This window comes from Alligator mississippiensis, chromosome 16, assembly GCF_030867095.1.
Source record: "Alligator mississippiensis isolate rAllMis1 chromosome 16, rAllMis1, whole genome shotgun sequence".
Taxonomy (NCBI): Eukaryota; Metazoa; Chordata; order Crocodylia; family Alligatoridae; genus Alligator; species Alligator mississippiensis.
Window position 1 is genome coordinate 5,698,310 of NC_081839.1, and position 23,942 is coordinate 5,722,251.

At 48.7% G+C, this 23,942-nt stretch overlaps 1 protein-coding gene across 1 annotated transcript in view; it reads right to left on the reverse strand.

Annotated features, from left to right (window-relative positions):
* ATCAY (ATCAY kinesin light chain interacting caytaxin) overlaps positions 1 to 14,605 on the reverse strand; it is a 28,508-nt gene extending 13,903 nt beyond the window's left edge. Inside the window, exons 1-7 of the mRNA XM_006278683.3 lie at positions 14,218 to 14,605; positions 11,998 to 12,129; positions 5,120 to 5,184; positions 3,568 to 3,789; positions 2,373 to 2,558; positions 1,344 to 1,446; positions 582 to 713 (exon numbers count right to left, since the gene is read on the reverse strand). Of these exons, the coding sequence (XP_006278745.2) occupies positions 582 to 713; positions 1,344 to 1,446; positions 2,373 to 2,558; positions 3,568 to 3,789; positions 5,120 to 5,184; positions 11,998 to 12,074 (785 nt within the window). The 5' untranslated portion in view covers positions 12,075 to 12,129; positions 14,218 to 14,605. The remainder of the gene's footprint in view (positions 1 to 581; positions 714 to 1,343; positions 1,447 to 2,372; positions 2,559 to 3,567; positions 3,790 to 5,119; positions 5,185 to 11,997; positions 12,130 to 14,217) is intronic.
* Positions 14,606 to 23,942: the final 9,337 nt, after the last annotated feature.

The following is a 23,942-nucleotide window of genomic DNA, read 5'->3' on the forward strand; positions in this document are numbered from 1 at the left end:
AGAACCAAAGTGACATAAAATGACAGTTACCTTCTATTTTATGCTTATGGAAAACAGGTCTTTACATGTTGTCCCTTTGCTCTTATGTGCCACAACTCAGGCAGGTATGAAGTAGGAACACAGTACTCTACTCAGGAAAGAGATGAAAACTGGCTGAATCCGTTCTAACAGCTCCCCCTGATGGCATCATTTCAGTACTCTGGGCTTGCTTGTACCAATATCCAACTTTGAAAGAGTCCATGATGCCTCAAGGAAGTTGTAGACTGTTAGCCAGGGAATAAACTACCGACCTTGCTCCCTTTCTGTTGTAAAGGATAAACCTATACCAGTAATGTGATCTGAGGTGCTCAGCACCTCTTTTGTTGTTGCTGCTGCTTAATCCTCAGTGGAATTCAGACCTCTACATGCATCCAGTCCTAAAGTACTTTGCATGGGTACATGAAGCCCGAAAGCACCTTTAAAGCTGGAGTCCTAAGTGTCACTGCCAGTAGGGTGCCTTTACACTGTTTTGGCCTTACCTTACAGTAGAATAGCAGAATCCAATTAGACTGTATGATCATGGCATTAAGCTGGTTTCTCACCTTCTGTCTATCATCTGATAGCATTTCTTCAACCAGCCCAGGCCCGGCATCCTCCGACGTGGTGTGGCTCCATTCAGATATACGATCATATAGTCTTCGGCCACCAGCAACTCCAAGCTGCTGATAACATACCTGACAGATGGAAATGGAAAGCAGAAACGGGGTGAAACTTCAGAAAGGTAAACGGATGGATTGGAGTTTCTTTTTTTTTATCTTCACATGTCCTTGCTCCACAACATCAGCAGACTAAGAATGCCTCAGTCTACTGATACGTCCCCATGCTTTACCATGGGGAGTCCAACAAAGACTGGAATTGAAAAACTTTCTGGTCTTTTTTGTACAGAAGATATCTCAAACCTTTCGTACGGTGTCTTTGCAGGAGTCATGGGAGGCTATGGTCTTGAGTCATGAGCTACGGTCCATACGTCTATGTGCACCCTTTGCCCAGGAGTAGCATCTATTAACCCTTTTCAGTCCCATCTGGAGGAGTCCTATCCTGGACATGTTTTTTTTTTGCTGGCTGTAATATGGGCATCCATTAACACCGCATGTTAGATTGCATGTTAGAGGACACCATGGAGGACAGGGCATCTAGTGGCATTCAGCCATATACACTCAGGAGCTTCATAGATTCCTCCTTGTTCATTTTTTCCAATGGAGGTTCTTCATGCAGTGGGCTCAATAGATGTTAGCATCCCTAGTCCCCAGGCATGTTCCCTTCCTTGCCTCCCCTCTGTCATGCAATTGTGTATAGCCACTTACAAAAAGAGATTCTCCATGATGTAATGGTAGTCAGCCAAGTTACTGTCTGGGAGATAGCAAGCAGCAAAGACAATGATGGCATTGAGACCTTCTCCATAATACCCTAATAGAGAAAGAGACGGACAGTATGACAGCTGGAAATGGGACAGACAGCAGAGAGGCATGAGGTCAAAGGGGAGCTTAATGGGAGAGTTTTACAGCTAGACCTGTGCTCATGCTGTGCTCTATAAGTCTACCCCCACCTTAGACAAGTATCCTGAGCCCACACAGCACTCCTCCTGGAGCCATGTACCACTATAAACCACCACTGGCTTAATTGCTCCAGCTATGGGCTTATTTATAAGATTTAAATAAAGCAAATAACTACACTTGGCTGTGTGCCCTAAACCTATTTAGATTTGGATCCCAGCAAACTACAACGAGAACTGGATTCAAGTAGAGTCCAAGTGACAGTCCAGTCCTGAAGAATTTTACCATGGGGGCTACAAGGACCTCCTGTTCGATCTTAACATGTTTTATCAGGTCCCATATCTGCTTTCAGTCAAGAGAGGTATTCACAATTGTGATCTGATTATTTCATCTTGGGATATGAAGCAGTTGTTGGACTTAGGGGAAGGAGGGTTTTCTATCCTGGCTGAACTACTGACATATTGCTAGACCTGGGTCAAATCACTTGGGCTAGTAAATTTGGGCTTAGTTTTCAGGACTCATTTTCAGAGCTGCTGAATATCTGCTGTATTAGGAGACTTAAGCGTGAGTTAAGGGTGCCCTGCCTCTTGAATTCAGACCTTATATCTGTTGCTGCAATTTGTTATTGTGCTCTGGCTGTTATGTAGCTGGGTTTCTTAGTGTGATGTGAAACATCACTGTCTGCTATTGGACATGTACAATAAAAATCACTTGCTTTTTAATGTTATGGTCAAGACAACCAGTTATTCAATCTTAATTGGCCCAACAGCTTAAGCAGCAAACTTTTGAAAGAAACTCCAGCAGGGCCATTTAACACACCACGGCTTCCCTTTCCCTCACCTCCATGTGTCACCACTCTCATGTAGGGTTTGATCATCTGCAGATCTATGCGGTGTTCCTGCTCCCCAATGATAACGGTCCTCCAGAGTCTCCCATTGGTAGTGCTGCCATCTTCCGCCACTCCATCCCCAAACAGATCAGCACTGTCCCCGGGCATGTTCTTGGCTGTGGCTACAGGTGTATCATCTGAAAAAGGGAAAGTGAGCACACTGGTGAACTTCTCTGTGAGGATGGAGAGTTTCCAGGTGCTCCTATTAGCCTCACCCTCCTGCAGTAAGGTTATAAGCCTGAATCTTAGCTTCTTCTCTGTTCGCTGGTCTACACATGGAAGTTAATTCAAAATAAGTTAGTATATGAATTCAAAGTGGGGTAACTATTCTGTATTAGTTTTGCTTTGGGAAAATATTAACCTCAGGATAAATGTGATTTATTCCAAATGAGCTCTATTCACTCCCAAAGTGGATTATATACACATTTTTATTCCATAGTAAGAGCCTCCACTTAGGGAGTTAAACAGGAACAGCTGTTCCAGGACAACTCCCAGTGTAGACGAGCCATTAGTAAGGCCATGGGAGGCAGTAGCAACCACAGATTAAGAATTAAAATTTTCCTTTCATGCTTTGGTCTGCCCTAGGTTTGTGTTTATTGCAAATAATTAGTTGAGCTCCATTGTCAAACAGCAGTAGAAACAGTTGCAATGCCTTGTACTCTATACTGCTGCAGTCACGAAGGATCACAAAATGCTTTTTGATCCTTGTGCTGTCCCCTTGGGTGTTTCACAGCAGCATTATGCACGAGTTTGGGCAAATGATTGAGGGTCACTGTATAAAACTGCCCTTTGAAGGCGGTGGGGGGGATTTACAGAGGAAGAATGGAATGATCTGTGCTGGAATTTGCCTTGACGTTAATGCCCCCCTCCTTGTGAAAGGTAGCAGAGCACATACACTGATCACATCTGGCCAGGACCACAGTGCTATGCTTGGTCAGACGCTTCATTAAGGGGTGTGAACATTTATGCCATTGCAGAATGTATCCCACCATCTATCGTTATAAGTCCCGATGACCTCAGTAATTGGTAGCAGTATTTCGGAGCTAGTAGACCCCACTGGCAATACTCTTGACAGTGAAGCAGGGTGAAAAGAAAGATGGTTGGAGTTAATCCAACACCAGACCGAGGCCTGAACTTGTCTTTTACCTTCCCACTCCAGCTCATTCCCATTTCCCAGGAACTCCAGGGAGTCCGTCTCATCTGGGGTTTCAATGTCATCCACGTTAATGTCCAGATCATCGGGGGTGTCCAGGAAGTCATCAGACAGGATGGAGCCCTCGCTGTGGTCCAGTGAAATGTTGATTTCAGGTGCTATGAGCGTCTTACGCTTACGATGCGCCCCGTTAAAGTTTAAAGTGTTAGGAGGAGCTGCAAGTAAGAAAGAAAGAAAGTAATAATTTGTCCTAATGACTTACTCCTTTAGCAAGACATTGAATGTATGGATCCCTTTATATAAAAAGCATTCTTACACCTCTCTGCAGTAGATATTATTATTCCTATAGCAACAAGGTCCAAACTGGGCACGTGCATTAGAGCAGCCAGCAAGAGTGCCTTGAGAACAGAGATCAAAATATCATATTAAGAAATGGCCTCTTAGCTTACTACAACCAAGGATGCACTTAAAGTGTGGTTATTATTTAGAAACCCCTTTATGGAGGGGTTTCTCCTACACATGCATTAATGCACAATGGTACCTGTAGTAACAGGTACTAACTAAATGTGCAGTAACCAGCAGCTGGTTATTACAGGTATCTGTTATTACAGGTACTAAACTAAATATGCAGTAACCAGCATTACTGTGCAGTAGCACCGGTGCACACCTTTTTAGGCTAATTCTATGGTGCATTAGCACATTAGCATGCATTTTGCCCGCTGTGCTAATGCACAGTAGAAATTAGTCTACTGTGCTTGAAGCATCTTGTGTAGACGTGCCCACTGAGGCACAAATATATTAAGCCATTTAACCGAAACAAGGCAGTGTCAGTGGCAAGAGCCAGGAGCAGAAGCGAGGAGTCCTGACTCCCAGTTTTCTCTTCTAACTACTAGGCGACACTCCCAGCACATTATGAAATACAACCCTAGTTTTCAGTTTTCACAGCTGTTATGCACGACTAAGGAATCTCCAAATTCCATCCGTCTCCTGAGCTGGAGACGTGACTGGACCTAAATGTTCCCCAGCAAGAGCTTCTACTTAGTTAATAATGCTTAGCACTAATGTAATGTTTTCTGTTATTGGAAGGAGCTGTGCAGACAGTAACCAACTACCATTTACAACCCCACATGAGACAGGATCAGTATCATCATTCCCATCTTACAGGCAAGAATACTGAGACACAGGGGCCCTGTTTACAAAGAAACTGGGTCTAAAAATATTAAAGTATGGATGTTTCTAGACTGTTGGGCCATACGTTCCACGTTCGCTAGGACTGTCCTGTTCTGAACACCTGTCCCAGGCATCCTGTAGGTTTCTTCAAATGAGCACTTTTGTCCCATTTTCAGAAACCTCCCTCCAGATTTTGTTAAGCACTCCTGGTGAAACTGGAACAGACAGAAATCTTTACTGGCTTCATCATCCTTGCCAAAGTGTTCTGGTTAAACCTTGAAGGGAATTTGCTCCCACTCTAGCCACAGCCTACTCCGACAGCTGACTTTTGCAAAATGCCTCTTCAAAGTCAAAATATGCAAGGCCAATACTTACAAGATGTGTTCTCGTCTTCTGTAGGGCTGCCCAGAGACTCCATTCCTGTCTCTTCTGGGAGAGGTCTGCAAAACACAGCCAGCGCAAAGTATCCAGAGACCAAGATAAGGAAGCAGGAAGAACAGAGTTAGCAGGGACAAATCAAATGTTCCCATTTCAGTGCTTGTGGCTTCAAAGCTACTATTTTTTGAGCACATGAGTCTTATCGTATTTATTAAGCCTACATACATACTGGATGTCGATGGCATGACTCAAACAAAAGGTACAAGGTACATCCAAAAGAACCAACCAGCCCCCGTACTATACAAAACATAACCAATGATCCTTAAGCCAAGACCTCCTCTCACTGAGCTCCCTAGCAACAGAGACCGACTCACAACTCATACAAAGAACTGGAAGGGAAAATGGGTTGGTAGATGTAAAAAGTGATTAAGTGACTCCTCAGTGATCTAGAAAACGCCAACTGAAGAATACAGAGCCCACCAGATCTCCAAGGCGTCTAGTGAAGAAGCCCAGAAAGGGAGTCTGAAGCAGATCTCTAGACAGAGGAAGCCCTAATCCGGGGCTGGGCCTATCTGAACCTAGGGATGGAGAAGACATTTACCTTCATCAGCCTTAACCGTTGGGTGAGAACAGAGAACCAGGACAGAGCTCATGGTTTGGGACCTCAAAGTACAAAGAGCTTTATATGGTATTTCTTGATACCAAAATACTAAGATGTTGTTCCTTTGACTTGGCACCGCTGACCTTACACATATAGGCAGACAGTGCTGCCCACAATGGATGGAGGGATCTACAGTCTTTCATGGTCGATGCACTGGGAAAAATTGGCAAAAGACTCCAAGTCCATTCTTTCATACATCTTTTACATCCATTCTTTCTTTCTTTTCATACCTCTTTTTCACACATTTCATCCATTCTTTCATACGTCTCATGGTTTGCCTGGGAATAACCCAAACAACTGCCAATTAGTTCTGGCAGTATTTTGCGCTCCAAAGTCCTTCATGGCCAACTGCATGAAGCCCACTCTGCTCTCCTCAAAGCTGAGCTACCAGGGACTATAGATTCTCTTTGATGATGCATCAGTGACTAATTTCCTGCTGCCAGCAATGCCTGAACAACCTAATGACAATGCTTCTGGGACCCCCAGTCACCAATCTGTAGCACCTGGCTCTGTCAGATCTGTGCACGGAGGAGGCTCATTCAGAACTAACATGTAAGGCATTCTTTGCTTTTGCAGAACAGCCAAGCCTGGCAGACCTGCTTGCTCTCATGGCTGGCAAATTCTCATAGGGAGGCATATTGAATTTGTTTTCATTGGTGGAAAAATACCTGGAATATTTCTTTCCCGGCCTACTCTGATGAGACTGTTCTGAATCGAACACTGCATTATTAACTAGTCCTGGATCTAGACCTCATAGTACTAAATGCTCAACACACACAGATTGGAAAGATGGTTTCTACCCCAAGTAGAGCTGACAGGTGGAGACAGATAGAGAGGAGAAGACCAAACAGGCCAGTGTGTGAGGCAGTGGTATCACTTAGTGATAGCCATGGCCATCGCCTTCCCTCACCTAACCCCCCAACAACTTCATGTGGCCCCTCAAAGCATGAGCATTGCTGTGCAAGGTGAACAGGGGTCGTAGGCATGTTTTCTCTGTCCTGGCCTGGTATTTTTGCACAGGGATATATGGGGAGGAAAATCTGGCTCTTAATGCAGGAAGTGCTTTGCAAAATGTCTATTCACCATCCTGCAAGGAGTATCACAGTCGAACGTGTACACCGCCTCTGCTGCTACTGAGCATTATTGATCTTTTCAGCGTCCTGCAGACATTAACTGATTCATCCTCGTAGCAGCTCCTCCCGAGGGAAATTAGGATTATTGTCTCCTTTATGTAAGGGAGGAAACTGGTGCCATAAGTGAACTTCACTACAGTACAGGGGAGTCAGCACCAGGGATGGAATTAAAACTCCATGGACCTTGGCTTCCTGTTTCAGAGCTTGCACCCTTGAACCATGCCTCTCCCAGCTCAATCCTGGCTCTCAGTTGTGCAAGACCTGATGATCAGACCCCAAACCTGCAGCGGTTTTGTAATACACAAAAATATACACTTGGACAAGCACCAGCAGGCTGGGTAGTTTCACTGCTTGCGACCTACCCAAGAATTCAAACCCATGCCCGTCTCCGGGAGTACCAGGCTGACATGACAAATGGCCCCCCTGGGCTGTTACCACCACCCCGTGGTACAGCGTGATGGGGCAGCACATTCAGTTCCTGCCACCAGGCACTTGTGCTCCCTGTGGCATAGACGCTTTTCTACAAGAGGATCACTGCAAGGCTCAGAAATACCAATTTAATTACCATCTTGCTTTCAAATGTAAGTCCTGGAGCCAGGCTCTTTGCTCGCTCAGACTAATGTAAACCCTGCGTAATTTTGAGGAAGCCAAGGCTGGAAAGTGAGATGAGAATCTGTCCCCCAGTTCATACATGTGACACTTTTCACCCTGCCAACTCTTTGAATGCTGCCCTGGGCGCTCTCTTGCACGCGGCGTATGCTATCCTGAAGTCCAGAGGGCACAGCGTAACGCTCCACACTGCTTTCTTTCTGCTAATTGCATAGCAAGCCACGCTAGAGCTTGCATCCCATTAGCCAGCACTTGCTCAGAGCTGTGGGAAGATGCTTTGCAAAGACAGAAGCCAAATCCTCCAGATTATGATGCCAGTTGCAAAGCAACAGAGAACTGGTTTTGACTGGCACACTCATATAAGGGAGAGGTCTGCATATGCCTTATGAAACTCCAGAGGCTTCTTTTTGCGCTGCCATGACGCTGCAACCACCAGACACATTAAACGGTATGAATATTTAGATTAAGGGATAATCCTCTTGGAGCTGGTGGTTTTATATTTATGAATGTATGAGTTCTGATCAAAGGCTCAGTGGTCTGAGTCTCTGCGTCTGTGCATATCAGACAGCGTTCCCCTGAACTGACAGGAACGAATAATATTCCTAGATCTATTGAAAAGATCCACAGGATCCTTTTTTTTTTTTTCCAGCTGGGCTGAATACTTGACTGTGATTTGACCCCCACTGCCTGACACAGCCCTGCACAGGGGTGCAGTGTCCAAAAAAAGGCCCATCCATCTCTTCGATTGATCCAAAATACATGCTGCAGTGAGGCTCTATGGTTTATAACAGAGATCCAGGATTTTCAGATCCTTTCGAATAGTCTTTCTAAAAGTAGAAGGAAACAAAACAAATCTATGAAAAGGATGCTGAAACTGTTAGCTCCCAGTTCCTAGGGTGAATCTTGCCTTGGCTTGTCCTTCCCATGTGCAGCTAGCTTAAGAGTTTCCTGAATAAAGCAGCTTTTCTAAGGGTCCTGCGCCACCATTTTGCTCTGTGCTGATCATATGATGCCCAGTTTCACCATATGAGGCACTTGCTCTCAGTCAGCAAACAGCCCGAGCCTCTCCTTGCTGTGATTAGATGGATGCTTTGCGCCCCAGTGAGCATGCTCCCGCACCCACCCCAAGGCATCGCTACAGCATCATTGCAGGACCGGAGTCACAAACAGTGCAGACCTACTGTAGACAGGAGGCGAAACCTTGAGGGAGCAGTGGATGAGGAGGGGGAGGATTTATTTTCTTGCCTGCTCCAGTGAGATCAGTCTTGCCTTGCGTTACAGCTCTCTGCCTGGAGCTGCAATAATTCACGTTTAATCTGCACTTTTGCAAGGAAGAATCAGGAAACACAACCTACAACAGCTTTCCATAGAGCGAATAGTCCCCTCCTGTCCTAGGCAAGGAACTGAATGGGAAACGGGGTGTGTTTTGTAGCTGAATGGGTTAATCACAGCTAAGCAAAAATGGATGCTCGGCATGTCCTCGGGGGAACGAGCTACTGCCGCCAGCGCAAGCTGGAAGGGACAGCCTGCGGCTTCTGAGCTCTGTGATTTTTAAAGCCAAAGGGGACCAAATGGCTTTAAATAATGCTTCAAGTCCAGCTAAATGCAGCCAGTTGAGCAGGAGCTTGGGCATTTTTCAGGTCACTGTAACTGGTTCTGTTTCATTTACATTACACACTGCAGCATCTTTGCTCATTCAGTTCCTATGCAGCAGAAGCAAGGCCAGACCAGGGAACCTGGGCTTCAGGCTGCCTGGTTTCTACCTGCACTGCCACTGACTTCCCACATGACCCTGGGCATGTCGCTTCCCCTGCCTGGGCTTCACTTTCCCGGTCTGCCCGTTGGGACTGTTCATACCAACCCACAGCTTTGAGAGCTCTAAATGGGAAATACCTTGAGAGAAGTGAGTATTATTAATGGACAACGAGTCTGTCACTCACTTCAGTAGCCACAGAGAAATGGATACTTGAGGCTCCGGCATCGACATCACAGTTTGGCCCAGCGGATGGAGCACTGGACTCAGACTCAGAAAGCCTGGGTGTCACTCCTGCCTTGGACCTTGGCCTCCTCGGGCACATCGCTGCTCCTCTGTTTCCCCTCCCACTGTCTGGCCTACTTAGGCTATAAGATCTTTAGGGCAGGGCCTGCTTGCTGCTATGTGCAGCACCTAGCGCAAGGGACCAGATCTCAGGTAGCTTCTAGTTTCTATAGGGGATGGTCCCCAGCAGTGCCCAGCGTAAGGTTTGCAGGCAGCATGCTGCCCGGGGGAACTCTCCTGCTGCACTCCTGCCACAGGAAATAAAAACGATAACAGCAACGGCAAAGCATGAAGCTGCCCATGGTTCATCGCTTGCTCGGCATTGCAGCCCCCGAGCTAGTGAGGGTTGGGGACCATGCTTTAGGTGCTTCTGCAGTATAAATATCAGTGCTGCTCAAGGAGGTTGGGATTCAGGTCCCAGCTTTCTGCAAACCTCCTTGCTTTCTCATACCTCCTTGTCAGTATGGGGCCCTCATCCTCCTAGCAATAAGCAAGGCCATTCCCATCCTCTGGAAGATGCCTCACTGAGTCTAAGCCTTCTTTTGGGAGAGAAGGGCAAATGAATGAAAAGGAGCAGGGTACCAGGGATGGCAGACAGAGGTGCTTAGATGAGCTCTGCAGCTGGCACTTGCATAAATAGAGCTCCGCTAATCCTCCAGTGAAAAGGGAAGACAGGAGGCCTCTGACTGCACTGGGTGCCCTGGCAGGGTCTTGCACACACCACCCGGAGACGCACAGTGGGTCTCTGTCCTGCAAACACAGAGGCGCTGTCGCCCGGGGACGGGGGGATTCTGCTGCAGCTGGGGAGAGGAGATGGCTCGCTGACAGGGCCCATCACCCCCGCAGCACAGGTGCCAGGACTCCCCTCCTGTTGGATCCGAGTCCCGTCTGGCAGTGCCAGCTGCCTCCAGTCTCAGCATGGAGCTGGGCCGTCGGCATTCTGCACAGGTATCTCCGGGAGAACGGAGAGAGGAGTGAGGCAAGCGCTGGACCGCTTTGGGTGTGGGCAGATGTAGCCAGGCCCTTCTCTAACTATCTTGCAGCCAAGGGGTGGGCAAGGCAGCATCCTAGCATGGCACGGGGTATGTAAACAGGATAAGTTGGGTGGAAGTAAGAAGGGGGAGACGTACAGTAAATAACTCCTGGCTTTGAAGCCTATTTATTGGGAAACAGGTTTCATGTGGAAAAGAGAGAGTCCACACTGACTGTGGCCCCTGGCATTTAGACTTGGTTTCAAACCCTGGGAACAATACAAGAGGGAGTTCTGCCCTGGCTGGTCTTTCCTCACGACAAAATCTGTGAGTCTATGAACTCTTCTGAGTTCAGTGGGGCAGACTTGCTTACACCCAGGCTGAGCCTGGCCTGCTTTGGAAGGACCTTGATCAGTAATGCATGCGCTTGCAAGGCCTCAGCTTACAGCAGGGCTTCCAAGTGAGTGGAAATTTCCTTTTTCTTCCAAACTTGCTCAGTGACTTACCCATTGCCACCTGGGCAAATTAGAAGCTAGGGCTTACCTGATGCCCCCTCCCCTTGCACTCTGCTCTAAACATCTCTACTGAATGCCTAATGGAGCAGGCTTATACCCGCTCAGTCAATTCAGTCACTGCACGTGAGGCTTTATGAGTTTAAGGGAATTTCACATGCACTCAATACAGATAAATAGCAACAACCTGGCCTAACGGGGTGCAGTCTTTGCCAGCGAGTTTGGATTGACTTTCTTCCTTGTCCAAGGAGGGAAGGAGGGGGGGCAGCAGGAGATTTGGCTGGCTGAACAGCAGCAGGGTTAAGGGCTGCAAGTTGAGGGAAGCACATCCAGGAGTTTCCCGCATATAAAGAGAATGGCCTCGGTGAGTCCTGCCCTGCCTGGGCGCAGGAAGTGTAAAGGGACCAGCGGGCTGATAAGGCGCAAGCTGGAGCAAAACCACGTTGCATTTCCATTCCCTCAGCCAGGTGGCCTGAAACACGTTCCTCCTTTGGGCCGGATCCCTCAGCCCAGAACAGTCTCACTCCTCGCGGCCCATGGGCCCTTGACTCCAGTTACTTCACCGGGACTCCCTGTCTGAGTGCAAAGCCAGGGGAGGCAGAATTGCTCTCTGGTGGAGGCACTCTCTATCCTAGATGGGGAAAGCAGGCATCTGTCTTTCTGTTACGGCTCACTATGTCTGACGGTCTTCCTTGCCCACCCTACACTTCCCACGCTGCTACCTGCGTGCCTGTGGAGGGATGATTGTGGTTCATGATGATAGCCATACCCACAGTTTAAAAAGTGGAGGGAGACACCAATTCCCAAACACTGCAGGGTGAGCAGCATTGTCTGGACCTCAGCCTAGAGCAGCCCCAGGACCACTGCCCCACCTTCCTTTTCTTATTTGACGATTTTGGGGAACAAATTGAATTTTCCCTAGCCTTTAGCAGAGGCTTTGCTGGAACAAACCTGGGAAAGTCCTCGTCCTGCCACTCCTCCTTCACATCCACGTTCTCCATCCGCAGCGTGGCCTCCGTGGTGCCCATGTTGCTCCTGGAGTGGTTGTGGTCACACAAAGTGTCACGTGCTGGGAGGCTTGGTCTGCAGCATGAAACACAGCAGGGCTGGTCACAAGAACCTCGACAAAGATGCCTTTAAAACTACAGAATTTGGGTTCTGCCTCCCCATGTCATTCCCCAGGGCTGGCGCTTGGAGAGGGGCTGGCAGAACCACTTGGAAAATCCAGCCCCAGCCCTGGGTGGTGTCAGGGGAGGGACGGGGAGCATGAGCTTGAATGCGACTGATTAAATATACGTTCTACGTAAAATTAGCATGGACGATCCAGAAAGCTCCAGGGCAAAGTGCTCCATGGACATCAATGCTGCTGGCCAAAAAATCAGGTGAAGTTGGCAGGTAGGTGGTGAGACCACTGCAGACAACCTATTCCTGCCCCTTTGTGATTCTCACTAAGCCCAGCGGTTGCAAAGATCCACTGCGAATGATCGTGTTTGGTTGTGTGGCCCATAGACACTCCTCTCAGTTTATCTTTGGCAATAACAACGGTGCTGGTCACAACCAGAAGGGCCAAAGGAGATGAAATACAGGTTGAAAGGCAAAAATACCAAGTTGGTCTCAGGTCTCGTGGCACCTGCTTCCATTGTACTGTCTCAGAGGGATGTGAATATCTTGTTTCCCAAGGAAATTGCTGCCCTCTGTGCTGGGATCCAAGTAGCCTCCATGTTCAGATAGGAGCAGAGTGGTGAGTCTGGGAGGAAAGGGCTGGTCCAGCTTCACTGAGGGACCTCCAAGTGCTATCCTGGTGGAAATCATCACTGACCCTCAACTGGGTATAAAGCCGCGTGCTGGGCGTGCAGAGTACCTGCATGGTGGTGGCACAAATGGACTCAGTGGGTTTGATTCTGTGCTCACTTACACCTGTTTTACATTGGTGTAACCCCTTGACTTAATGGAAACACTTCTGATCCAGGCCAGTACAATGCCAGCACAATCAGGATCAACAGGCCTAACTCTCAGTTATGCTAAGACCACAGCCCAGCAGTGTCATGGGGCCTAAAAATGAGGTGCCTATAGTTTGCTTTTGATTTAAGGCCATTTACTGGCCATTGACTGGCCATTTACACTGCCAGTCAACACGAATCAGCTCTGTTTTGTCTATTTTTAGAAACCGATGCTGTATTTCTTGCCTACCTAAAACTCCGCGTGATGCCCACAGGAATTTGGGGCGTGCACAGCTTCAGAGCCAACGTCTTCAAATGCATGCTCCTTTAAGAAGGGCCCACACACTCCTCAGTTTGCCGGATGGCACCGAACAGCCTTTTGACATCAGAGCAAGCAGAGTCGGGCCCTGTTTCTGCTCAGCACCAGGCATAGAGTCAAGCTAAATAAATAACATCCCATATGCACGGTAGGCAGCACATGCTGGAAATGCGCACAAGCATTTACCCTGCATTCATGGTGCACAATACAGATGATCTACATGATTTGTCCAGTAACATTTTTAATGCAAAGGGCCAGACTGCAATCTCGTTGCATCAGCTCGAGACCTGAGTAACAGCCCTGGAGTGAATGGACTTTCCCCAGGCTTGCACCGGGGCCAGTGAGATCTGAATCTGGACCCAAGGTTCACATATTAGAAAGCTTTTCTTGGTAACCAGCGCCTTTATGCATCCTAAGCAGTCATGTATTTTTAAAGAGGGGGATCTGACTGATGGATTAGAGGGTGATCAATTCCTTCTTCTCCCTGCATTGCTCTGAGGAGGGGAAGCTGGCTAGAAGCACTTGGTCATTTTTATATTAGTATTTATTGTGGGAGGTGGGAGCTGGAGCAGCATGATGAGCTGCATAGTTAGGCATCACCATGCTGTCCTCCCCTCCCTGTGTTTGCATGATGCCTCTGAGCACGTACATCCCACTGTCTGTCTTTATCCCAGCGCCTTGCTGGTTGCAACGCTCATGAAAGCAGCAGATTTGTGCCAGGTCCTGATTTCCCAACATGTCGGAAGGATGGATGTCTTGGAGCCCACGGAGAGCCGAAGAATGCAACCTACCCTCTCTGCTCCCTTTCTATAGCATTGTCGAGGCAAAAAAAACCCCCAAACCCCAAGAGCCAGACCTGATGCTGATAAAATAAACCTTTCCCCAGCAGTATGGAGGGCGTTCTGTACTCACCGTTCGCCCGTCTGTTCTCTCTACTGAGGAACAAAGACAACCGCTCCTGTATCCCAGCTGTTCATTCCTCCTTCTAGGGAAAGGATCTCCTTAGGATGTCCAGTGTCTTAAGAGAAATGCAGATGGGCCCGGCTGTCTCCTTGGGAGAATGGATGGATGCATCAGTGCTGGCCTTTTTTTGGAAGGAGCTGTCCCTTTGTTTCAGATGTCGATGGCAGCTATTTGTATTCTCCTACAGCAGCCGCTGCCGCCGCCGCCACCACCTTCCCTGCCTGTGCTCTGCCTCTGAGGTATTTTATTATTTTCGGCTCACAGCTGGCAAAGCCTCAGCTCCCTTAAGACAGCTAATTGCACCGCTTTTGTGTGCTGGGAGAGCGTGGGGGGTGTGTGCTCTGGGTGGGTGGGTGGAGAGCGGGCAGTATGAAACACAAGGGTGGGGGGGAGCTTTCAGTGTCTTGTCTCCTCTGATTGGATAGAAGACAGCAAATATTTTGGGGGGAGGAAGGGAGGGGGCTGAACCGCAAGGTGCAGAGCTCTCTTGGTTGTCACCGATTTCTGCAGGACGGAGGATACTCAGCCTCCGGCAGGGCCCGACCAAGGAAGGGACTTGGCACAGTGCAAAAAGAAAGGGCTTTTTTTTTAATACAGCGCATCATTCATTCAAAAGCAAAGCGGTGGCCTCCGCATTTGGAGCAGTACAAGGAAGGTTTCAGTGCCAAACCTAAGAGCCGGCCCCTTCCCAGCAGCCTCCCTCTGCATCTAGAAACACAGGCACTCTCCTTGCTGCTAGTACCAGGAGCCTCTAGGCCAAGCGAGGCATCTGGGAAATGCAGGAGTGAGGGGGTCTTTGGTGGCAGCTGAGAAAAATCAAATTAGAGGAGGTGGGGGCTGGGAGGCTGTTCTCTGGGAAATGGGAACAGCTGGGGATTTAGGCTGGGAGGTTGCCAAGAGGTACCAGTGTCCAAAGCTCTCTGTCTTTCAGTGGCTCCCATGAAAATCCCTGTTTGCATTTCAGCCTGGTTTGGAAATTTGTCCTCATTTGGAAATTCGTTGCTGCTGTGTTCACACCTGTTAGGTATTATTTTTATTTGCACTGCTGTAGTGCTATGGACTGGAGTTACAATGTGCTGGGTGCCATATAAAGACTAATACAGACTAATCCTACACCAGAGCTAATGGCCAGCCACTTGCATCCAGCAGGACAGTTAAGGCTTCTTCTTTATCATCAGCATCATCCTCAATGACAATGACGCTCTACGATCATTTATGGCCTGGTTCCTTATAGTCCCTGCAAGGGCCAGCTGATGTCAAGCTATAGACACGGATGGAGCTGCATGGATTTACACAAGGTGAGGATCTATCTCCAGCTCTTTTTCTGTTTCTGGAACTTTGTTTGATCAGGAAACAGATTTCCGTCTGGCAAGATGAGGCAAAAAGCTGCACGTGATTTGTTGCATGGTGGCACGGGGGCAGATTCCAGTTCCCACTGAAATCAATGGGAGCAGAGTGGAGGTGACTGGGAGCACTGTAGAAAATCCCACTTGAATGGGTTTAGCTTCGGTGAGTTGTTGGACACTGCACAGAGCATGGAGACGAAGGCTGCCCCATGTTCATGAAAGAAGCTTCAATCAATGATGTAACTGCTGAGCAAATCCCACTCCGATCCCATCCCTTGCACACAAATGCAAGGCCCCGAAACAGCAAGGTGTCATGGTTTCATCACATGGGGACATTGGCATGGCATGTCACAGAGGGGCTGAACAGGGCTCCACAACTAATAGCCCCATACTCGTCTCCCACTCCCATTGTCAGTGGTCCAGATCCGGCCACAGCAGACACAGCCTATGGTGGATCTACTGCACTAGACCATAGTGGATCTACTACACCTTGCTTGTACTTGGTGATCGCATATGAAGGCCAAATCTTCCATCCTGACTAGCTGCGGTCTTTCTGCGTTCTTTGCAACAAAAGAATTGCTCCATAATTTTTCTGTAGTCCACAAAGGACTGAAAACTAAGAGCTGGCATTTTCCAAGGAGTGCCTGGATCCTAACAAGGGGAATCCTGACTGTAGAAAGGTGGAGTACCACTGCTTGAGAAGGACACTGCCCGGTCTCTATCCACTACCATTTTTCAAGCAGCGCTAAAGACCAGATCAGAAGAGTGATACAGAAGAGACAAGACAGCTCAGCTACTGCTTCCGAAAGCTGGCATAGAAATGTCCAGCTAGGGGGGACCGTTTGGCTCATGCTTTTATTTCATTTTTGCATGAGAAGCATTTTTCTCTTCTGAAGTTTTGCGGCAGCCGAATCCCAATGCAAAGCTTACCTATGCCACCTGCTGGCTCTGGAAGGGACCTCATGAGGTTACATCTCATTTCGCCCCTCGCTCAGGCAGGATTGTCTCTGATTAAACCATCCCAGCCGAGTGTCTGTCCAACCTGCTTTTGAAAATTTGCAAGAATAAAGTGTTCACAACCTCTCTGGGCAGATTGTTCCAGGGTTTGATCCACCCTCATACTCAGAAAGTTCCTCCTAATCTCCAACCTAAATTTCCTCTGCTGCAGCTTGAGGCCATTGCTTTTAGTCCTGTCCCATATGGCTATAGAGATAGTCTATCTCCATCCACTTTATAATGGCCCTTCCGGCATTTGAAGACTGCTATCAATTTGGACTCATGTTGGACTCTTTCCAATCTGTCCACCTATTTCTTGAAGAGCAGGACCCAGAACTGGATACGGGACTCCAGCATTCACCAACAGAATGGAAAAAAAACATTTCCTTTGGTTTGCAAGAGACATTGCTGTTAGTACAGCCCATATGCTATTGGCCTTTTTTTTGCAACAAGAGTGCACTGTTGGCTCTCATTCAGTGTACAGTGCCCTGTAACTCCCAGGTCCTTCTCTGCAGCAGCACTTTCCCAGTCTGGATTTGGGTGTGAGATTATGCCACCCTAAATTCAGGACTTTGCATTTGTCCTTGTTGAATTTCATCTGACTGACTTCAGACCATTTCTCCAGTGTAGCCAGGTCATTCTGGATCCTAGCCCTGCCCTCCAGAGTGTCTGTACTGTAGCTCTACCCAACTTGGTGTCATCCTCAGCTTTGCTAAGCATTTGCTCAGTGCCATCCTCCAAAATGTTAATGAAGATGTGAAACAATACTGGGCCCCGGACAGACCCCTGGGGGCCCAATGGATGCCTCCTCCCAGCTAGACTGTGAGGACTACAGATGAGGAAACTGAGGCAAAGAAAAGGGAAGTGACTTGCCAAGGTCATCCCTGCAGGCCTGGAAGAGCTCAAACCAGAACCCCTGCTAGAAGGCTGTGCTCTGTCCCCAGGGGGAAGCTGGGCTCAGCTGCAGGCACTGGATTCTCCATTTGTGACTCCTCTGAGATTCATCTCCAGGGGCTCCACCCTTGGCAATCCAGGGGCTTACTTGAAGTTCGGAGGGGCCTCCAGGCTTGTGGACTCTTCCCATGGGATCTTGTTGAACTTTCTGTCTCAGCCTCTGCCCCACAAACCCATTTCCCATCAAACCAGCCTCCCTCATCGTTCCCATCACATCACTCGTGGCCTCCCTCTGTCACGCCATCCAGCCAGGTCCGGGTTCTGATGCATGTGTGGGCAACTGAGCATCTGGGAGGAGCGCGGGGCAGGAAGCAAGCTTGACCACGCTGAGCAATGCCATGCCAGCAGTGTGGAATAAGGCCCGAGACTGGGCATCAGGACACCTGGCTTCTCCCCAAGTTATGCCACTGGTCCCCTGATGACTCTTCCTCCCTCCCAGTATCAAGTGGAGTGCCCCAGGGGTTGGTCCTGGGGCCGGTTTTGTTCAATATCTTCATCAGTGACCTGGAAGATAGGATGGAGCGCACCCTCAGCAAGTTTGCAGATGACACCATGCTGCGGGGAGTAGTAGAAATGCTGGAGGGCAGGGCTAGGATTCAGAGTGACCTAGACGAATTGGAGGATCGGGCCAAAAGAAATCTCATGAGGTTCAACAAGGACAAGTGCAAAGTCCTGCACTTAGGACAGAGCAATCCCATGCACCGGTGCAGGCTGGGGGTGACTGGCTGGGCAGCAGCTCTGCAGACAGGGACCTGGAGGGACAGTGGACAATAAGCTGAATATGAGTCAACAGTGCGTCCTTGTTGCCAAGAAGGCTAATGGCATCCTGGGCTGCATTGGTAGGTGTGCTGCCAGTAGGTCCAGGGAAGTGATTATTCAGCACTGGTGAGGCCACATCTGGAGTACTGTGTCCAATTTTGGCCCCCTACTGCAGAAAGGATGTGGACACATTGGAGAGAGTCCAGCAGAGGGCAATGAAAATGGTTAGGGGGCTGGGGGACATGACTTGTGAGGAGAGGATGAGGAAACTGGGCTAATTTAGTATAGATTAGAGAAGACTGAAAAGGGATTTAATAGCCACTGTCAACTCCCTGCAGCAGGTTGCAAAGAGGATGGAGCTGGGCTGTTCTCAGTGGTGACAGATGACTGGACAAGGAGCCACGGTCTCAAGTTGCAGCAAGGGAAGGTTAAGTTGGATATTAGGAAGAGCTTTCTCACTAGGAGGGTGGTGAAGCACTGGAACGGGTTACCTAGAGAGGAGGTGGACTCCATCCTTGGAGGTTTTCAAGACCTGTCTAGACAAAGCTTTGGCTGGGATGATCTAGTTGGGGCTGGTCCTGCTTTGAGCAGGGGTTGGACTAGATGTGACCTCCTGAGGGCCCTTCCAGCCCTCATTTGCTACGATTCTGTGCCTCAGTTCCTCATCAAGGAAAAGGAGTGACGAGGGAAGGAATCTCGTTTGTATTTATTGTCCTGTCAAGATACATCCACATCAGTCGTTACGCTGGTGAGGTGCAAAAATGAATAAAAGCAGTTATTATTGACGGTCAGATTTTAAAGCAACAGATTTTAAAGTGAACCCCCCTCCTCTCCCCTTGTGTTTTATTGGAGGAGGGAATCAGATCCCAGTTCTGACCGACTGAAACATCTCTCCAGTTTCACCAATTTTGCACTTGGCCGCTAAGGGGCAGCAGGTCCCAATTCTAAGCAGCTTGGCGTAAAAACCTTTCCTCCGCCCAGGGTTGGCCATCTGTGGACTGGGCTGCAGGGGTCACTCGGTGCCAGGAGATCACAGCTACCAAGGGTCGAACTAAAGAAGCAAGGTTTGCTTGGGAATAGCTTAAATGAGCCCAGGCTCCCAGGTGGCAGAGATATTAGGCAAACTTTTGGGCACAAATTGCCCTCAGGTCTGGGAGAGAAGCAGATGCAGCCTAAGCTAAACACTAGGTGGAAACAAAGACCTTTCTTTCTGCAAGTGAAAATTGCCATGAGAAAAAAGGGGCAAGAGGGCAGCAAACCTGTGCAGCCCAGAGAAGTTATCAGAAGCAGCTACAGACCAAGGAAAGGACAGCTGAAAGAGAGCAGCTAAATTATAGCATGCCAAGTGTTTTAATTAACACGGGAACGAGGTCATCATTATTTGGGGTTGGACCCGATGATCTTCCATGAGATGAAATCTCATGTCTCTGAAATGACTTGTGGCTGGTCCAATAGAAGACCTAACCAGACAAATCTTCCATTTCTCTATTCCTGGGACCATCATGGTTATAACGACATTACTGAAGTGTTTGAAACAACATCCCAGCAGGGATTCTGCAGCTACGTCCACACTGCCAAAAAAGGGGTGCTCTTAACTAGGACTGGCTCTCCCGAATCATCCAGTTTGAGAGAGCAACGAGAACGCAGTCGCTTGAGTTACCAGCTTAATTCAAGTTAATAACAGAGCAAACCAAATGAAGAACACATTTGTGTTGCTTGCAGCGTAGGCGTGCTCTCAGAGGCCCGGACAACCCCTGCATGCGTGCATGCAGATTTTATATGAATCCTAGAGAATTTTAGGTTAGTTTATTCCAGAGGCAAGGGCTTCCAAATAAGTAGGGTTTGGAGTTGGCACAATACTAATCTAAGTATGGTGGTGCCCCTTCCTTCCCCAACCCCAAACAGGCCCCATCAGCATGCCCCCTTGTCCACCAGTGGTCTTTCTGGCAAGGTGACCAAGGAGCTTGACCCCTCCAAAGAGATCAAACTTGAAACAATTTTCAGAGGATATTAGTGAGGAAAACCTCAAACCTTTTTTCAAAATTTCACATGAAAAATGAAATGCATTTTTCAGCTTTTGGTCGATGGGCTCCTGGATGAGCCCAGAGAAGGAATGGTCATTGTAGGAAAGAGCAAGATGCAGGGAGCAGAGTGACTGCAGTGACACTCAGCATTCAAAACTCATGAGTAAATCTCCCCAGGATGGATAGCATGAGCTTAAAAAAGCAGGAGGTTTTTCTTTAAAAAAAAAAAAAGAAGCTTTTTTTTTCTTGCTTTTTGTTTTCTCCAGTCCTATTTTCAAAGTTTCCCTAGAAACCATAAAGGTTAGAACTCTACAAAGAAAAAACGATGAGATTCTCATGTATTCACATGAGTCCAAGTCCAGGACTAATACAAGACTTCATGAGATTTGGGGAACGATCTCCAACTCAGCAAAGCTTCAGCTGAATCTTAATTGCTCCATACAGTCTAATGGGTGCAATGTAACCTTCTTATCCCAGTAGACAAAAGACTTTGCAGAAGCCCAATGCTTCCCTGGTGAACCTCCTAAGAAAAGTACCAGCAGAGGTGGGGGATATTTCTGATATGGTTGTTGGAAGCAATTTCAGAATTTGGACTGAATTTGGTGACTAGGTTCATCTAAAAGAAACAAAAAAAAACCCCCAAGGGAAACGCCAAAGCTTCGCATTTATTTGATAATTCTGTAATGGCACTTTCCAGCTTTTAATTTCCAAATTAAATTTTCACTTTGAAATTTGCCTGTCTTTAACTACGGAGCGAAGGCATTTAAAAGGAGCTCAAAAACTCGCAAACATGAGCTGTTTCATTTTGGCCTGAACAGAGATGCTTTGTTTGACCCCAAACGACTCTGTTTCTATATTTTCCATTTCACGAGGAGAGCTACAACGTTGTCAGCTGGGGTTGCCCTGAAGGAAGTTTTTTCCCCTCTTGAATTTTTGGTGCAACCAATGAACCGAGAATCAATGGCTTGCAGAGGTCTTTTACCAGCACTCCCATGCCAGGCTTATTCACATCAGCGGACTGGGTTTTACAGCTGCAAGGGGAAGAGCTGCAGGAATAGACTGGTCAGGATACCAGCAGCCCCTTTGCAAGAGTGGCCAGGGCTACATGGAGGGTGCACAGAAGAAGGTGGCATGTCCCAGCTCTAATCTCTCCTTCCCAAGCTGGTTGCTTTAAAACTAGGACTATTGTCTGGGGCCTGCAGCCTGCTTGGATTTAGCCATCTGCTTCCTTTCCACTTTGCCCCTCCTTAGGAAGCTGCTGTGGGGATGGAGGGCTGTTGTGTGTGGACTGGAGGATGTTGCATTTGGACCAGAGATGTCATGGTGCAACAGGGCAGTCCCCTTTAGGGACCAGGGACCTGTGAGGCCAGCCAGTCCTTCAGACCAGGAGTGCACAGTTGCAAAGGAGGAGCAGGAGGAAGATGGTCATCTGCAGTGGGGGTGACTGAGGCGAAGGCTTCGTCTTCCTCTTGGCACCGAGCAAGGCAGAGGGAAAGGCCTGCGCCATTGCTTAGCATTCCTCCACCTCGATGCTTAGCTCAGGGCGTTTGCAGATGTCACGGCGTTCAGTCCTTGTTAATTCAGTGTGGTGTTTGAGCTCCTATACCCTGCTTGAAGGAAGCAGAGACCTGGCAGGATGTTAGCTCTGCACAACAGCATCCCTCTGCCTGGACAAGGTGAACGCTTGGGAGCCGGGTTTGTCTGAGGCTGGGCACTGTGATGGCCAGGCACAGACACGATGGGAGCAAATGATGTGGCTCAACATTTGCAATTTGCAGTGCACTACAAACAAAACAGTTTCTGGCTCTGACTAATGAGTGGCTTGTGGGGAGTTGGATGCTGGCACGGCCGAGCCTGTAATTTGTGCAGGCCTCCTGTGTTATGACTTTCGGTGCCAATAAACAAACTGGGGTGGGGCCAAGGGGCACGTTCTTAGCATATTCCTGACTGCGGGACCCCAGCGTGATCTTGGCAGCTCTAGCAATCGCAGAATAAACATGTGGAAACCCCTACACCCTTCCCCAGGCAGCGCCTTCCAGTTCTTCGTGGGAGGTTTCTTTGCCTTTGAGCGGGTTGAGGTTTCTGGATCACACTGCTTTGGTTTCCAGGCCTGGGGGTAGAAAGTCATTACCAGCCAAAGCCTCTTTGGGCACCAGTGCAAAATGAATGAGTGGGTTTCAGTGCCGTTCCTCCAAGGGGCTTCCCTACAGGAGCTGCCATCCCAAGTGCCCTGGTTCCTCCTTCCTGAGGGCTAGGGATTTCCAAGCTGGGAGGAGGCAGGTCCCCTTATTTGTTAATGAAAGCTGGGATCTTCAAGGCGCCTTTTATCTTTGCCAGGTACAGATGTTATTGGGTGTGAGCTTTGGCACACGGCAGATATCTGCACTGTTGTGCTGTTTCCTGCCATCTACTCCAAGCTGGGATTTTCAAAGGAGCTGAAGGGAGTTCATTCCTGGATGCCCGGCAAGGCAGTCTGAGCCAAGTGCCTGAATCCATTGGCACCTCTGAGACATCCACCCTGTCAACATCTGCACCGCCCGGCCCAATTCCCTTCCTTTCAAATGCCTCCCACTTCTTTCCATCTCTCCTCTTGCCTACGCAGTGACTGCCATCCTGGATAACCCAGGGGACTTTGAACGGGAGACTTCTAGCGCTAACCATACCGATGGCTGCAGCTTGAGTTAATCCCCCCTAGCTAACAGCTCACTTCTTCTGCGAATTGGCAGAGACACATGTGCTGGTGGGTTATGCCAGGACCCGACTGAGGCAGCCACGAGGGGAGGTCAGGACAACGGGGCCGTGGTAGTATAAAGGGGGGCTTTCCCGAGCAGACCGGCCACTGTTGGTAGCCCAGAAAACAGCAGCGCCGAGGGAAGGCCAGACTGCAAGGGATGGAGGCAACTACAAGTCTAGTCCATGGAGGCTGCTGTGTGGTTGAGGTCCCGAGGAACAAGCCGAGCGTAGGCAGAGGAATGCATGGCCATTTTCTGATGGCCCCATCACTTCACATGGATATTAGAAACTTTCCACAGAGGCTCAGAGAGACACAAGCACTGGGACCATGTGGGATCTGTGTGGTATGAGGGAGTGAGATCTGAGGCAGGGGCACACCACGGCTTGGACCCTCCCTCTCTCATGCATACCAGATGGTTTCTCCGTCTCCAAAAGGATGCCTGACCCTCCCCTTGTCTGGGCCCAAGAGCTCCCTGGCTATTCCCAGAAACCTCCCACTTAACGACTTCTTGGGAAGGCCGAGCGGAAAGTTGGCGAAAGCCACACCAGATATGTATATTGTAGCGTAAACAAGAGACCCGAGGAAAAGGCTGCTTCTAATATCCTATTTGCCTGCATCTTACAAATAACCCTCAGGATGAGTCACCTAGAAAATGGGACCGGTCCTTGTCAGGGACTCCTTTGCATCATCCAAGTGAATCCCTTGGACTGGAGATGGTCCTAAGAGAGCAATGTGCATCCAGGAGGCCTTGAAAGCCAGGCCTGTGACTCAGTGCCCTTGTGGGAGCATCTGATTGAGCTCCCCCACCTCTGTCCCTCAAGAAGCACTGGAAGAAGGTATCAGGAAAGAATAAATTGGTCT